Genomic DNA, 16933 nt, shown 5'->3' with positions numbered 1-16933 from the left:
AGAAGATACGGAGATGGTACTAAGAGCCCCATCCTCAGAGATCCATTCCCAGCACCCTACAGGACAAGGAACGAACCCACGAAGCTCGAAGCTACATAGTGCCATCGCCCAGAACCTTAGTGTCCATTAGGTTCATGCTCAGTACCATGTCTGCTGAAGTTCAGGCAAATGCATTACTTGTCTCCACCAGCAAATGACACATGGTGTCCCTTGTACCCATGCTCACCCCCACCATGAACATACCCTGCTTCTGGTCCCTTGCAGAATCCTGGCAGCCACTGACACATGTGGTCACATCACCCTCCATCCTGCTCAGGGGAGAACCCCAGAGAGACTTGACCCCAATCATTTGGATCCTATATGCCCCCTTTAAGTCATACAGGCTGTCTCTATGACCTTCCTTGAACAACTTTGGAATCAGAGCACACACACCTTACTTGGGTACCTGAGTCAGAGTAAGCTGGGTGCCAACATAACACTGCTGGTGTCCTTGGAAAAGGGGGACCCTTGGACAGGATCTTAGGGACACTCCATGGGAAGCTGGGGCGGCAATGTGATCCACGGGCCAGTGTCCCCTAGCGGCCTCATCGGCCCATGCAGACGCCTCCTTCCAGACTCAGAAAGTGTCTTCCTCCCTACAGACCAACTTGGGCCTCAGCCAGGGGTCGTCTTGTTGCCATCTATGCTGTGCTGCTCAGGTTGCATGGGGCATCTGCTGTGTGGCTGTTTACCAGGGAGACGTGCCGTCTCCCCTTCTGTTCTCCCCACGCCCTGTGCACTCCAGCATCTTCCAAACCACTTGCACCTGGGGAAAGTGGCATGCAGCTGAGGTGCGGGTCAGGCACGGGGAGTGACTGGGAGCTCAGACAAGATCTAATGGCCCTCCCCACGCCTCCTTCTATAGTCTGGATCGTGTTGAAGGCTTCCTGCGGGTGACAGCAACTGCTCTCATGGCACTAGTGATAGCGGCCGTGCTTGGAGGACTGGCTCCGCAGCAGCTCTCCAGGAAGGGACCATCTCCTCATCCAGAAAGATGAATGGGGCAGATTCTTCCCCCCCCCACAGTCTTGGAGCAGTTTTAAAACATGCAGGAAATTCCAAAAGATGACTGTAGTGACGATCCCACCTGGACGCGTCAGTTATCCTGTGTGCTGTCTTCCCTCTGTGCCTCCTTGTCCTAGAGTCGCCTGTCCTTGGCGGTGAGCGGCAAACCAGGCATTGCCCCTGAAATGGTTGAGCTCATTTCTCACAAGAACAAGATAAAATGTAACCCTGAAAAAGCCAATAATTGTGTGCACTATTTTTCTTGGTCGCTGATCTTATTGCTGTCTTTAGTCATACATTGCCCTTCTGAAGCACCTGGTGGGCTGACCTTTAAAATGGTCCGTGCTGATTGTCCCCCTGGTGGTGTGCCTGGGCTCTGCTCCTGCACTTCCTGTCATAGAAAAGGACCTGGGCCTTAGCTGGACACTGTGCTCCCCTGTCCAAAGGCCCTGGGTCCCACCCTGACAGGCTAACTTTGACGGTGAGCTTGGGGCCCTGCCTCTCAGCTGAAGAGATTTCTCCAGTGTGATCCCAGGGCATCAAAGAGTTTCTCCTGCCTGGCAGGGGAGGAGGCAAGGAAGCTGCATGGTACCAGATCCAGATCCGTCTGGTCTTGGGCTTTCTGGTGGAGTGTGTCAAGGGGAGAAATACTCATCAGTCAAGACAGAGGGAAATCTGGCAGACAGACAGACACGCATGATACAAATCTCCCTGGTGTTTCTCCATTTCCTACTTCCTTAAAACAACGACTTTGCTCTCAGGAGGTGCACCTGACTGTCTAGGCACCTGGGACAGAACAGAAACATTTTACCTAGGTAATACTGGAGCGCCATCTAGTGGTCTTTGTGGCCAGGACCTCTCATTACCTCTAGAAGGGGCTGGCCTGCTTGTGGAATGATTCCCTAGCCCTGATGGACACCTTGGAGATGAAGGGGACAGGCCGGGATGCCAGAATATTCACTTCCCCTAATTCACTTATGAACGCGTCATCATGTAGCCACTGTCCATCACCCCCAGCCGCCAGAAAAGCAGTTGCATAGCTTCCGACAGGCCTCACCAGGAAATGGGCCCGGGAAGAGTGGGTGAGACTCCCAAGCAGCCCTTGACATTTCCTCGCTGATCATGAGAACAAGCCTTTCGGTGCTGGGCCCACATCTGTCCAGTGGTCACAGGAGTTTCCCCTAGGTCGGGCCCAGGACTATACCAGTACCCAAAAAGTCAGGGTTTTTTTCAGGTCCCAGAACTGAAGCTGGGTTCCTTCAGGGGTGCAGTGGACCCAGAAGACTCCCTCCAGGCCCCAGGCCAGGCTCTCCCTGAGCTGAGCCCCACCTGAAGCTTGAAGGCAGGAAGCTGGGCGGTTCTGTCCAGGCAAAGCTAATGAGAACAGAGGGCACCAGACACCCAGGCACAGGCAAGCTCCTGGCCAGCCCTAGCTCGCTTTGGCTGAGAAGTTGGAGTAAAGTGGGGAAGAGGGTTCCACGTTTGTCCATTTGAGCTTAGCTTGGACAAGTGGGGTCACCTCCCTCGGGGACGTAACAGTGTTCCATTTTGTGGTGTTCTCTGGGGCTTGCTTCTTCTGTTAGTTTTGTTGTTTGTTTTGTCTTTGTTTCACTATGCAACTCGGAACAAGCTAGCCGCATCAGCTTTGCGTGCCCCGGGATTAGAGGCCTGTATCACCACACTCAGCAACAGGGTGTCATTATTCAGACTCAACAGCTTATTACACTCCCAGAAGCAGTGATTCCAAAAAAAGCCATCTTTGTCTCCATAAATGGCCACACTTGAAATACCTCCATCTTGCCTCTGGGTCTTTCCTCCCTAGACAAGGACCTGAGTTTCTCTATAAAGATAAGAACTCACGATGAAAACAATGCAGTCACCACCAAGAGAGACAGCCAGCACAGACCGATGCTTCCTGCCTAGACAAGGTCCTGAGTTTCTCTATAAAGATGAGGACTCACGATGAAAACAATGCAGTCACCACCAGGAGAGACAGCCAGCACAGACCGATGCCTACACCCATCCTCGTTACACTTGCCCCGCAGCCTCACCACGTTTAATGCCCGCAAACCAGTCTGATGTGTGCAGAAAGACTGTCAGGCACAGGTCCCAGTGAAGCCCTGTGGTCAGATTGTCAAGACATTTAATGTTTAGAAAGAAGGACGCATGTACAATACAATGGAGACTCTAGAGTCCTGGCTCTGTCCATCCCCAGCTGGAGGGGGGACATTTCTATCCCAGGCACTCCAGACTGTCTCTCAAGGGTCACCTCACTGAGACCCACCACCACGGGCTCATCTCTTCAATTGTTTTCCTTGCACTGATGCCCTTATCAGCCCCCTGCTCCCCAGGCAGCTCCCAGGACCACGGTGGTCCAGTTATGGACCAGCTGCCCCACGATGAAGCATCTGCCTTTCCATCACATGGATCAAGGAATTTTTCCAGTTCGTGCTTCTGCTCTGTTTTAACTCGCCTGTGCTGTAGCAAGGCAACTGAATGGGAAAGCCCAGGCGGGGCAGGCACACTGGCTCAGGGCATCCAGGAATCTGGTGGTATCTGGTAAGGTGGGGCTGCAGTTCCCGGAAGCTTTGGCGAGCAGTTATTATGAAGGAAGCCAACTTCTGGAAGCCTCCAGGGCTCAGGCATAATCCAGGTTCAACAGAGAATATGAACGAAAAGCCGTCAGCCTTGTTCTGAAGATGTCACTCGGGCTGATGGCACCTGAGGCACCGGCGTCGTCTGCACGCTCCCTGCAGTGGCAGCAACTGTAGTCTGTCATGGGCAGCACTGGCTCTTCCTGGCAGCAGGTTCCTGGTTCAGAGCCACCGCCTCACCTTCCTGCGCGCTGCTCCCCCTGTCTCCCGCTCTCCGCAGTAGCTCCTGAGCTGTAGAAAACGGGGTTTACTGGAGAGGGAATTCCAGCCCCCCAGAGCCCTAACCCAAGCACTCTGTATCACTCTTCCTCGTGCCCTCCCAGCCCCAGGAACACCAGAAGACGGCCCAGGGGAAGAGGCACAGTGGAGAGCCCCCACACTCCCGTGGAGCCCCGTCACTCACCAACTGTGCCGAAGACCTCAGACACTTGGTAGTTCAGCTTGGCCGAGGTTTCCATGAATAGCAGGTTTTTGCTCTCCGCAAACTCCTTCCCTTCCTAGAGGAAAAGGTCAGTGTGTTTATTGAGAGTCCCTTCAAGGACACCTGATTGACACACAACAAGAAACTGGAATAGACCTATAATGCCAGCACTCTGGAAGCTGGGGCAGAAGGAACTACTGTGAGTTCCGGGCCAGCCTTGAACACATAAGACCCTGCCTCAAGACTACAGATAAAAGACTGGTTGTGCTGGGTCACATGTGTGTGCGCACACTCTTCACACAGACTACCCCATATACACGCTCCCTGTGCACATATGTGTACACACACCTCCTACATGAACCTACAACCAAAAGGGGAACTAATGTGGAATCTTCTGTATTTCTGCACACATGGACTGCATGTGCATGTGGGATTTCATGTGGAGGGATTAACACATATGACTTTGAAGGCACTTTGTACTATGCCTCTGAAGAGTATATTCATGCATGACTCCACGTGTGTATGAGCGTGTGTGTGCTTATGAGTATGAGCATGTATGTGGGTAGAGGGATCATGGGTGTATGTGCGAGTGCAAGTCTGTAGGTAGGTACATGAGTACCTGAAGCATAGTGCGTGTGCATGTGTGTGTGTACATGTGTGTGCGCGTGTGTGCGTGTGCGCACGTGTGTGTGTGTCTGTCTGTCTGTCTGTCTGTGTGGTGCACATGTCTCAAGGTCTCAAAAGCCCTCAAGTCCACAGAGACAAGGACCCCCTCCCGCTGCCTTCCACCACGTGGCACCTGGAAGGTCACTTCCCGCTCCTCACTGAGGTCCGTTTTGTTGCCAACCAGCATCACCACCACCTCTCCTGGGTGGAACTCCTTCTCCAGGTCCTCCAGCCACTGCTGGGCCTTGTGAAAGGAATCCTGAAGAGACAGAACAGAAACCACGCTGGAGTTCTCTTTGTTTAGCCAGAAGAGAAAAGAGAGTGTCCCATGAGGGTACGCGGCCACATCAAGGCCTTTTCCCAGAATGCAATGCCAAGGGACTGCTCTGGTCTCCTGGGAGGGCAGCCAGGATGGGCTGGCCCTGGAAGGGGAGGATGGTGCAACCAGACTGCATACCAGAGAGCCAGGTCACATGGCATTTGGGGTCAGGAGCTCCACTCTGGACACCATTTTGTGCGAGAGTTCAAGGGAACTATTATCATCCCCCAAACAGGTTCCTAACTGCAGCTCCCCATTGCTGGGGGGGGGGTGTGGGCTTGGCTCTGCATCCTTTGGCACTTTTCTCCTGTCCTCTGGAGTTGCGGTTGATGTATGGACCCATCTTTCCACACTCCTGGACCTGTGCCCAACACATACTTTCTGGATCCACTGGAACTTTTTATGTGAGACCCTCTCCCAGGCTTCTTGTACCCCGTATGCCTTCCTGCCTCCTATCCGGTATGACTAGTCCCCGCTTCCCGACCTCCTCTTAGAGGCTCTGGGGCAGCAAGCTCACCCTGCAAGGTTGGACACACAGAGACATGTGAGTTCAGTTCTTCAGGGTAATTCTCAGGTGTGCTCTGTGTTCTGCACCCCCTGATGATACAAAATGGATGGATGCTTCTGGATGGCCTCTGGCAGTGAGCTGGGACTGTAACAGCCCCTGACATCTCAGCAGCACACCAGTACTGGTGACAGTGGTGATGGGGGGCAGGGTAGGGAATGTGCCAGGAGACTGCAGAGAAGCAGAGCCTAACTCGGGGTGTGAGGGCTTTCCAAGAGGGCTTCCTGAATGAGGTAAGTAGTATGGGCTTAACAGTCCCTTTTCATAGATATAGCAGTTCACAAACCATGGCACCAGTCATGTTCCCTGGCCGTTGATCCCTGTAGAAGGCAGGAAACAGTACAGTTGCCCGGGGGAGGAGGTGGGAGGCAGCCCTACCTTCCGAGTGATGTCATATACCAGGAGTGCAGCATTGGCACCCCTGAAGTAGAGGTGGCAGACGCTGTGGTACTTCTCCTGGCCAGCTGTGTCCCAGATCTCAAGCTTCAGAGATGAGGAGCCCGTATCCACCACCTTCGTGAAGAATGCACCTGCAGCAAGGAGGCCAATGAGTGTTCGCTGGGGATAAGGTGGTCGTCAGTGACTGCTGGTGTGTCGTGGCGGTCTGTGCTCAGCAGCCCAGTGAGAGGCAGAGGGGCACGTGCTGATGGAGGCTGAGTGAACGCCGGTTCTGGAAGCCAGAACTTCCCTACAAAGCCAAGCACAGCTGGCAACTGCTTCATGCCCCTTATAGAACTCCAGCTTGGGTGGAGCTAAGCCCTTGGAATAAAGTAAAAGATTTCTGGGGGAATTGGAAATGGAAGTGGGTAGGGAGGGTTGGGATGGGGGATGAATTTCTCAAAGAATAAATTTCAAATATTATATGCCTTTTAAATGTATACAGGTGCTAATGTATGCGCATATGCCTGCAGACCAGGAGATATCAGATTGTGAGCTGCCATGTGGATGCTGGGATTTGAACTCAGGGCCCTGGAAGAGCAGCCAGTACTCTTAACCTCTGTGCCATCTCTCCAACCCTATATGTCTTTTGTTTTTTTTAATAGAGTGTCTCAATGAAAAGGAAAGCGATTGGAGATGTAATCATCAGGGGTAGGCATAAGCAGGCTTCATGGCTCCTGACCACTGTTGTATCACAGCCCACACACATCAGAATTGCAGCAAAGCTAGTGAAAGACTCAACATGCTGCCCCGCGTGTGACCTCAAAAACCAGTCAATGTTAGCATCCGCTAATGGCAGTGTCTAAAGCAAAGGCAGCTAGTGGGTCACTTAGTTCTGCCCAGGCTGTCTAAGGACTGTCAAGGTGTCTCTTAAAAACCTAATTTTCAGGGCTGGAAAGCAAGCCCACGGCAGAGTGCTAGCCTCAAATGCATAAGGCGGTCCTCAAGTTCATTCCCAGGAGAGAGGCTCAGCACGGGGGACTCCTACCCACCCCAACCCCCGATCATGCCCTAGCTCGTTCTCTCTGACTGGGCCTCTAAAGGCTGGACTATCCACTTAGGGAGCTAAGAAGACCCCCAATGGGTTTTGAATAACAAGAATGACAGGCATGGGGAGGGGGTGCTCTCTAATCTGTTCTTGCTCCAAATTAAAACATGCCATGTGTGACGGCACACACTTATTATCACAGCACACGGGAAGCAGAAGCATGAGGGTGGAGAGTTCCGGGCCAGCCTGAACTACATAGTGAGACCTTGTCTCACACATACACACACACACACACACACACACACACATATTCACACACATACATACTCACAAACAAACATATGTACTCACATATACACATACATATGCATACTCACTTATATGCATGCATACATACAGCAAGCATACAGAGAGGTTCTCCCTCTCTTCCCTTATAGCATCCCCAGCCCCAGCCCAGACCTAGTGGACCAAACCCAAGTAGAAAGGGGGTCAGTACGTGATACTGATGAATTGCACAGACAGTGTGACATTAGAGCTACAATCATAAGGATGCAGCAAGAACCTGGAAAAATCGAGGCGCCTAGGTACGTGATGCCAGGCATAGAGCACGTTCTCAATACAGAAAGTTGATTAGGGAGCCTCATTAGCAGGCTGCCCTCACTGCCAGTCCCCACACTCAAGCCTTCTAGACAAGCCTCTGCCCCTGAATCTACACACACACAAATGCCAGCTGGGCTGAAACTTGACCCCTAGTGAAGGTTGTTTACACACACTTCCAGAACATTGTGCCTGCCTGCCCTTGATGGACAGCCACAATCCCGGCATACCCAGCCATCCCAAAGCAGACCACATTCCCATCTGCCCCTACCAGGGCTCTCCTCACTTACAACCCACAGTCGGCAAGACACTGCTGAAGTCCTGCTTCATGTATCGAAGGACCAGGCTGGTCTTGCCCACAGAACTGCTTCCAAGCAGAACCAGCTTGCTCACATAGGGCTGGCCAGAAGTAGTGCCGACCTGCGGTAGCCCAGCAGCCTGCGCCATAGCCTGCAAACAACAGCAGGAGACTGAGGTGGGTGGGAATCCTCGGCAAGTCCAACACACACAACACCCACACTCACACCCACCCACAACCACACACCCACCCCACACACACCACACACCACACACCACACACCACACACACACACACACACACACACACACACACACACAGGGAGAGGGGGCAGGCTGCTTCCTGGACAGAATGCAGGAACCTTGAGCAGAGATTGAAAAGCAGCTTGCTGGGAAGCTGTCTGCTGCATGACCAGGGGCTGTGGGGCCTCACTACAGTGGCCTCCACCAGCATCACACAGGGTTCTTTATCCTAAATCACTCACTGCAGTGTTTCTCACTGCTTACAGAGTTATTCCAAGCACCCAAGGGAGGTCAAAAGCACCTGCACACCTCTCTATTGTTCCTGGATTAAAGTCGATGTTTCCAAATTTTCACCTAGGAAAATTCCCTCAACCCCTGAGAGAAGGATTTAAAAAAAAGTCACCTCATTATCAACAGCACAGACCTCCCAGACCCAAGCAGGTGCAGCTCCCTCCCTGTCTGCATCAGCCTAAGCTCCCCAGGGCTTGCCTCTCCCCTGGAATCCTCTGTTTTCCAGTTAAAACTTCACTCTGTGGTACAAGGGGGGTAACCTTCTAGGACCAGGAATGGTAAGATACACCTGCAATCCCAGCTTGCCAGAAGCTGAGGCTGGAGAATGCGAAATTTGAGACCTGTCTGATCTACACAGTAAGACTCCATCAAACAAGAGGGAGGAGAAAAGGGAGGGAGGGAGGGAGGGAGGGAGGGAGGGAGGGAGGGAGGGAGGGAGGGAGGGAGGGAGGGAGGGAGGGAGGGAGGGAGGGAGGGAAGAAGCCAGGCATGGGGTGGGGGAGATATCTGTGTCTCGAGGACTTCAACACACCCATCCTTTCTGTTGTCTTTGAGGACTCAATGCCCAGCTTTGTAGTGAAAACACAGAGGCCCTGCGTGGAGCTAAATGACAGTGGCTTCCAGGCACACATCAGACATCAGGAGCTATGTGCCCAGTGCTCACCCTCACAGGAACTCCCAAACTCCCTAAGGAAACCTCCATAGACCTGTGTGCTCTCTTTCTTTACTTTTTTTCTTTCCGAGACAAAGTTTCTCTGTGTAGTCCTGGCTGTCCTTGAACTCACAGAGATCCTCCTGCCTCCACCTGCCTCTGTCTTCCAAGTGCTGGGATTAAAGGTGCACACCACCACACTGGCATGTTTCTTTATAACCCATGTGAGAAGACATCAGGTTTCTTGTGCCCCGTCCTATTGCTGGTGGTCTCCCTATGCTGTCATGGCCACATATATTCCTGTGAGCTCTGCCTGTTGTGGTTCAGAACAGGGGTCTCATCTCATATAAACAGCACAGGGCACAGGGCAAGAAGTTTTTTGAGTGTGGTGTCCCCAACCCAGAGAAGGCAGACAATATCTGGTTGTCTCTTTTTTTAATGTTCACAGGCCCCTGCCTGGTTCTACTGTGTCAAGAAGTGATTAAAAATGGTGAGACTGTGGTGTCACCTCCCACCCCTGTGTTTATTATCTGGAACACTTCTGGAATGTCCCCTTATTAATGTCTACACCCATTATGTGTGGCTAGTCTCGAAAACAGAGCCTTTCTCCCACCACAGTGGGCAAAGGCTGGGTGGGAACAGAGTGGGGAGGTAAAGGGAAGATAGACAGAAACCACAACACAGACCTCGTGACAGAAGAAAAGAGCACGACACAGACACTGGGTCTCACGGGATCCTAATACCAAGGAGCAATTGCAGAGAAAAATAGCCAGAGTCCAAGAGAGAAGGCTGCAGGGTTCCTCTGCCACTGGGAGGGACTCAGGCAGGCAGCACAACTGTGACCAACAGCACAGCCGGCTTGGGGCCCATCACAGGGGACCCTAAAGTTTCCCCGTGCCTTGGTTTCAGGGCAGGATCAGAAACAACTAAGTAGTCGCTTTAAAGCTTTTAAAAACCCCATTCACCCATGTGGTGGTTTGAATGAAAATGGCCCCCATAGGCCCACATGGAGTGGTACTATTAGGAGGTGTGACCTTGCTGAAGTAGGCGTGGCCTCGCTGGAGGAAATGTGTCACTGTGGGAGCAGACCTGGAGGTCTCAGAAGCTCAAGCCAGGCCTAGTAGCTCACTGTCCGTTCCTGCTGCCTGCTGATCCAGATGTAGAACTCTCAGCTCCTTCTCCGGCATCATGTCTGCCTGCACACCACCATGCTTCATGCCATGATGACAACGGACTAAACCTCTGAACTGTAAGCCAGCCCCAATTAAATGTTTTCCTTTATAAGCATTGCCATGGTCATGGTGTCTCTTCACAGCAATAGAAACCCTAACTAAGACAACCCAACATCACAAAAATCAACTAACTTAAAATTAAAATACAGATGGCCAAAGCCTGAAGCCAAGTCCAAGAGCCACTTATAGAATTGTCTTCGCTTCTTTCAAGTTTGGCAACAATGCCTAGCACATAATAGGTGCTCAGCACACATCTAAACAATGGATGGATTCATGCATGCATGTAGTGGGTGGATACGTGGGTGAGTGGTTGGACTCAAGAGTGAGTGGATAGATCTGTGGATGCGTTGATGGACAAATAATATGTGGGAAGATGGCTGCATGCAGAGTTGCATGGATGGAGGAGAGTAAGCAGATGGATGGACGGACGGACGGATGGATGGATGGATGCATGGATGAATTGATAGGTGGGTAGATAGGTGGGAGAGTAGGTGGGTGATTGGTTGGAGTGGGTGGATGGATGAATCAGTTGACTGAAGGATGTTGTTTTGAAATATGTAACTAAACGGAGGGCGACAGGGAGATAGAGAGACAGAGAGAGAGAGCGCAGTCAGCCTCCAGGAGTGACGTATGCAGCCTCCACCCAGAAACTCTACCCTTTGAGCCAAATGGCAAGCCACAGTCCAGAATCCTGAATAGGTACCAGGAGGGACATGTGTCTTGGAGTTCAGGCTCTGCCAGGAGTCAACTGTCAGCTCCATACAAAACAGGTCACGGATCTTCCTCACTACAGCTCTGGTCCTGCTCGCTGTCACCAGAGTCCGTCAACTCTCCTCAGCAGCAGCCTCCTGCCTGATGCCATACCTGCCACCCTCCTTCCTCCACCATGTCTCCATCTCCAACAACCAACAACACAGACCACAGGCCCGTCACCACAGAGCCTCTCTCCCGTCCCCCCTGGTTGAAGTGATTGCGGCATGTAAAAAAGTGTACCTGTCTCATCGGTGGCTCAGGATTCCCACTGGGCTGTGACTACCACCCTGAAGCTGGATTGCCTTTAATGAGCATGCCACAGGCACTGGGGGAGCTGAAGCCACTGAGGCTACCACAAATGCTCACTGTGTCCTGAGGGAACCCGGAAGTGGCTCCACAGAGTCTAACTGGATTGATGCACTTTCTGCCCTGGGCTCCCATGCCTGTCATATGCCCATTCCAGATGCTTGTTGGATGAGTGCCTGATGTACTGGCAGGAAGGAAGTCAGAGCTTCCAGCAGGCACTGAAGAACCTTCACAGGTCACTGTGGAACCAACCCGTACACGGCTCGGGTAGGGCTGTTGAGAATGCAGCTGCCAGGGCCCTCCAGAGAGAAACAGGGTGGGTATGTTCTCTGAGCCCACCTGATCCCGCACAAAGACACGTGCCAGAGATGGGGAGGAAGTCAGAGGGCCTGGCACAACCTCCGTGGGACAAAGGCCCAGCAGCTTCTCCAGGGCAAGCACACAGCCTGGAGCTGGAGCTTGCTGCTTTTGTGCTCTCTGGGACTCCTGAGGCACTAGCTCGGTCCTAGTGGCTGGCAGAGTGGCAGGATGAACAGTCAGCCTCAGGAACAGTGCAGGGGAACGCTGACCTTGCACCTCCAAATCAATGCTGGTGTGTTCAGCACTCAGGATGCTGAAGCAGGGGATTGCCACAAGTTTCAAGCCTTTCTGGGCTACATAGAAGACCCCATCTCAAAAGACAAAAGGAAAACAACAACAAGAAAACAGCTAAATAAATAATCCCTGAGCTTTAATGTGATCAAAGACTCTAAAATCGTAAAACTAAGTCACAACATCAAATGCAGTACCCACACAGCTTTGTCAGATTCTTACAAACTATCTCACTTTAATGGTTCATTTCCCTCCTACTGGATTTTTCTGATATTAATTACTTTCTCTGTGATAGATAACAGCACAGTAGATCCTTTCATATTACTTTTTGAGGGACCTTATGTTGCAGGCTTCCAATAACAGCAGCTGGAACTCTCTGCGTGGAGAGAAAAGTGGAACTGTGGTACCTGCCCCCTCCTCTAGAATCTAGATCTTTCTGGGGGCAATGGCTGCCAGACTGTGAGTAGGAGTTGCTTCATCTCGACTTGGTGCTTCTTCGGCTGTCACAAGCCTGCCTCTCTTTCACACACACACACACACACATAAAAAAAATCTAAGGAAGGAGGGAGCCCAGGGAGGCTGCACCCTGTCCTCCTTGCCCGAATCCTCAAAGCCATTCATTCAGAACAAGGGACAAGGGGGCAGCTGATATGAGAGAAAAAACAAGCTGCAGATTAGAAGGAAGTTTTGGAAGAAAGTCTGCCAGGCTCCTGTTACTGCTCGAAACTCTGCTGCAGTCTGAAAAGGCCTCTTAGAAGGCTCCTCGTCACACTGGCAGTTTATGTTCAAGGAAAATTCAAATGATACTTCCTTCCCAGAATATGACCTCGGGAGCCACCTGTAATCTAAACAAGGACACTGTGGGCCGTGAACAAACACAGGGAGTGCATTGTTTCAGCTCTGCACCCGATTAAGCTCCTGAGAGCACGGGGATACACATCTGCATGTACACACACACACACACACACACACACACACACAGCCCTCTGCAGAGTACAGTTAAAACAATGGCTCACCTGTTCACTTTGAGGAAGCTCCACAGACCATCATCCCACAGGATCCCAGCTGGCTCCCTTCTCCCTCCTCCTTCCCCCTGGCAGTACTTCCCTTAGGTCCTGGATGGACTGACTGGTCAGGGACCTGCAGGGCAGGATGGGAGGAGCTGTGTACCACTGGACAACCCGCCGTGGAGCAAAGGAAGTAGGAAGGCCTCCGCTCCTGGCAAGACCCCAGCCTGCAGGCCAGGCCTCTACTCTTCCTGTAAGCCCCAGTGCAAAGTCCCCAGTGGTCATGTGATCACCTGGGCCAGAGCAGGCTAGAAGTCACATTCTGGTTCTTTCCTGGCCTCACCCAGCAGCAGCCCAGAATTTCAGCCATTTCCGGGTCTGGTCTGTCACACCTCCTTACACCCAATAGCATAGCAGATTTGGGCAACAGCTCTTTGGTTTTGTGAGCTCATCTCTTAACTCTTTCTACAAACAGCTCAAGTCTGGGAGGCATCCCAGGTGGGCAGGGCCAGGGACCAGAGCCTGGGAATGGTGTGCCCTCGGGCGGGTAATTGCCTAGGTAGGGCTGGAGAATCCCCAAGAGAAACTCTAGGCTGAAGGAAGATGGACAGATAAACAGGCAACAGCTTAGTTGGGGCTCTGAGGAGAGTTCAAGCCTCAGGACTGCAGAGTGTTAATAGGTAGCTTCCAAGCTGATTATCAAACTGTTGAAACTGTGAACCTCAAAAAAGTGGGAATTCCCCCCAGGAATCTCATCCTGGGGACCAGGTAGCCGGGGAAAGAGATTTCACACATTTCTGACAACATGTCTGACCACCTTAAAATATGAGGCTGAAGCTCAGACGAGGATGTGTCAGCAGTGGGCAGGACCACACCTGTCTGGGACTGCTCAGATGTGCATATCCCTGACCTTCTCCTTAAGCTCTGATCTTGCTGCAGTGCCCTGCAGACTGACTTTAGGGTCAGCTGGATCTCTGTGGTCACATTGAATAAATCTCCTTCTTCTGCTTTCCACTTTGTTTGGTTCTTTTCATTGGCTTATTAAGGATAGGTGGCCAACCTTCCTTGGGGCACAGGCTGGGTACCCCCAAGTCTGATAACAATAGCATAACAGATAGGAACGGAGGGCTCCGAGAACTGAGTTTATGAAGATTGGGAAGGTTTCACTGCATAGCAGCTAAGCTCCCCCAAGTCCCCTGTGGGATACAGGGAAGCTGGAGAGGAAGTGCACCTATGACCGCCATAGCCACAGCTGGCCCTTTGATGTGTCCCCTCTGGAAGTTCATAGCTAGAGATTTGTAGGAAGTGCTCTGAGCAGGGGACCTGGTATCTGTGAGGAGGGAGGAAGAGCCAGAGCAGGTGTCATGTGGCCTGGTCTGGGTCCTAAAGGTATCCACTTAGAACAGCAACTCTACTTTTTTTTTTAAAGCATCATTCTGTAATATTATGTTTCGAAAGTTCAGGATAATGGCCCAGCCCATTTTCAGCAACTCTAAAGGAAGAAAAGGCAGATGTCACAATTGGGAGGAGGGGGGCAAGGGGATGGAGAGGGTGAACAAACTCCTGGAAAGAGGCTGTCTGCAAAGGCTGGCTGATTAGCCGCTGTGCGTGCAGGGGCTGGAATGTTTCAAGTCTAGAGGCTGACGACCTTATCTCAGGCTAGCTCTAGCCCTGTGAGTGGCTACTTGCCCAGTTCCTTGCATCCAAACTAACATCTTATCACTACTAAATAAAACTGTTTGGATTCTCAGCAGACTATCAGCATCCCAGACCTAGAAGCAAAGAACATTGTCAGATAGTATCCAAAGCTATGGCAGAGATTCCCCCATCTTGGTCTTAACCTGACTCTCTGGTGTTCCACTTTGTTTTTTGTTTGTTTAGTTTTGTTGTTGTTGTTTGTTTGTTTCCTGTTCAAGACAGGGTTTCTCTGTGTAACAGCCCCGACTGTCCTAGAACTCACTTTGTAGACCTGGTTGGCCTCAAACTCACAGGGAGATCAGCCTACCTCTGCCTCTGGAGTACTGGGATTAAAGGTATGTTCCACTACCCAGAAACCAAGGTAGTTTTTAAATGCTTGATTTAAAACTCTCTTTGCTCTGTTCCCACATGTCTTAGTCACTGTCCTATTGCTGTGAAGAGATGCCATGACCAAGGCAGCTCCTAAAAAAGAAATCATGCAACTGGGGACTTGCTATTGGTTTCACAAGGTTAGTCCATGATCACTAAGGTGGGAAATAGTCAGGCATAGTGCTGGAGAGGAGCTGAGAACTTTACACCCTGATTCACAGGCAGAGAGAAAAACACCAGGCAGGTGGGGTCTTTTGAAACCACAAAGGCCACCCCCAGTGACACATTTCCTCCAACAAGGCCACACCTCCTAATCCTTCTCAAACAGTTCCACTCCCTGGTGACTAAGCATTCAAAAATATGAGCCTGTGGGGACCATTCAACCACACTATAAAAACTCCACGAAACTGCTTCCATATGAGAACATGGCACCTGGGATCTCGTAACTCTGTGTTTCCCAGGCCATGGTCACTCAGATTTGGGCTTTGGAATGAACTGTCTTTTATTTCCTTTGAGGTGAGAGCTGTGTTTTTCCTGTCAGCAAGAGTTTGAGGTCCAGTTGAGCTATGTAGTAAATTCTAAGACAACCTAGGATGGAGGGCAAGACCCTTTCTCATTGAACGAATAAATGGTTAAGCAAACAAACAAAAACAAAGCTTATTCTGAGCCGGACATGACAGACTTGTGGCCTAGGAAAACAGATGCAAGTCATCCAGGATGGCACTTCCACTGTAAAAGAGGCAACATGAGCTTTTACAGCTATGGGAGAGAAGAAAGCCAGATACCAACATAGTTGCCAGTGACATTGGCGGAGCATCACATAGGTGGGTTGTGGCAGAGGAGGGAAATTCCTCCATGGGACTGGGATATCACATTCTTAGCTTTAGGGTTGAGGGGGCAGGGAGGCCTTCTGAGCTTAGTGATGCATTGCAACAAGGTTTCTGTCAGCCAAGAGTATATCAGGTAAAGCCTGGGAGAGTGGCCCAGCCGGTAAAGCACTTGCTCTTTGTACTAGTCAGTTCTCTAGAGGAAGGGAATGCCAACACAAAAACACAGTTTTCCCCTCAAAGGGAATAAGAGATAGTTCATATAGGAGCCAAAATATGAGAGATCACAGACCCAGGGACCACAGGTTTTAGTTGCCAAATCCATGTTTAACAACGTGGATGCATCTTCATGGAGTTTTAAAACAACAGAAAATAAAGTTATCGGGGAAGGCAGTTATAAATACGCTGGTAGAACACTAAGTAGGTGGTTACAGGAAGATGGGGGATCTCAGATTTATCCGACAGCTCTCTTAGCCCTTGATTGGTGGAGTTCTCTCAAGTTTCAAAAGCATTTTATCTGTTGTCATATATTAGGTCTATCTAGTAGCAGGATATTAGGTCTGACACAGAGGTGGGCAAGAAATGACCTTTTTTTTAAGGCTAAAGTTCATGCCATGTAAAATGTTATTAGGCTCTGGAACTGTGACGTTCCAAACTCCCCATACCTTTAGTCAGTCCATCAGCCTATGTAGACTGAGAACCGAGTAGTTGTTTGGTTCCTGGGGCTGGCTACATTCCCGCTGTGATGGTCTCTCACTGGAGATGCAACAATCCAGTATCTGCTCAGTTCAAGAGGCTGGGTGCCCCGGCAGACGCAGTGTGGGCTGCAAATCTGGAAGGTTCCTGGAGAACTGCTGGTCCCTAGTCCACGGTGAAAGACTGGAAATGCTGCTTCTGATGTAGGTGAAGGAATCAGCTCAGAGGCCAGAGGGAAGGTCAGCTGAGCAAAGGACAAATAATCTTCCTTCTGCAGTG

General features: G+C 51.1%; 1 protein-coding gene across 1 annotated transcript; it reads right to left on the bottom strand.

The window, feature by feature from the left end:
* Positions 1 to 3170: 3170 nt before the first annotated feature.
* Rab17 (RAB17, member RAS oncogene family) lies at positions 3171 to 13382 on the bottom strand. The gene is made up of 6 exons (XM_013122093.3): positions 13074 to 13382; positions 7983 to 8142; positions 6048 to 6199; positions 4919 to 5044; positions 4102 to 4195; positions 3171 to 3929 (listed from the first exon to the last, which is right to left on the bottom strand). Exons 2-6 carry the CDS (start codon positions 8137 to 8139, stop codon positions 3820 to 3822), a joined length of 639 nt encoding a protein of 212 aa, XP_012977547.1. The 5' UTR covers positions 8140 to 8142; positions 13074 to 13382; the 3' UTR covers positions 3171 to 3819.
* Positions 13383 to 16933: the final 3551 nt, after the last annotated feature.

The sequence above is a fragment of the Mesocricetus auratus genome, unplaced genomic scaffold (assembly GCF_017639785.1).
Source record: "Mesocricetus auratus isolate SY011 unplaced genomic scaffold, BCM_Maur_2.0 Super-Scaffold_100010, whole genome shotgun sequence".
Lineage (NCBI taxonomy): Eukaryota > Metazoa > Chordata > Mammalia > Rodentia > Cricetidae > Mesocricetus > Mesocricetus auratus.
Note: the sequence above shows the minus strand (reverse complement) of the source record. Positions and strands in the feature narration are given on the sequence as shown.

Excerpts from the sequence above, each read along its gene's own strand:
- Rab17 (XM_013122093.3), bottom strand. The coding sequence starts at position 8,139 with ATGGCGCAGGCTGCTGGGCTACCGCAGGTCGGCACTACTTCTGGCCAG. Across the intron at positions 4,196-4,918 it reads AGCGGGAAGTGACCTTCCAG|GAAGGGAAGGAGTTTGCGGA; the intron begins GTGCCACGTGGT and ends CTTTTCCTCTAG. Across the intron at positions 3,930-4,101 it reads TGAGGTCTTCGGCACAGTTG|CTCAGGAGCTACTGCGGAGA; the intron begins GTGAGTGACGGG and ends CGTTTTCTACAG.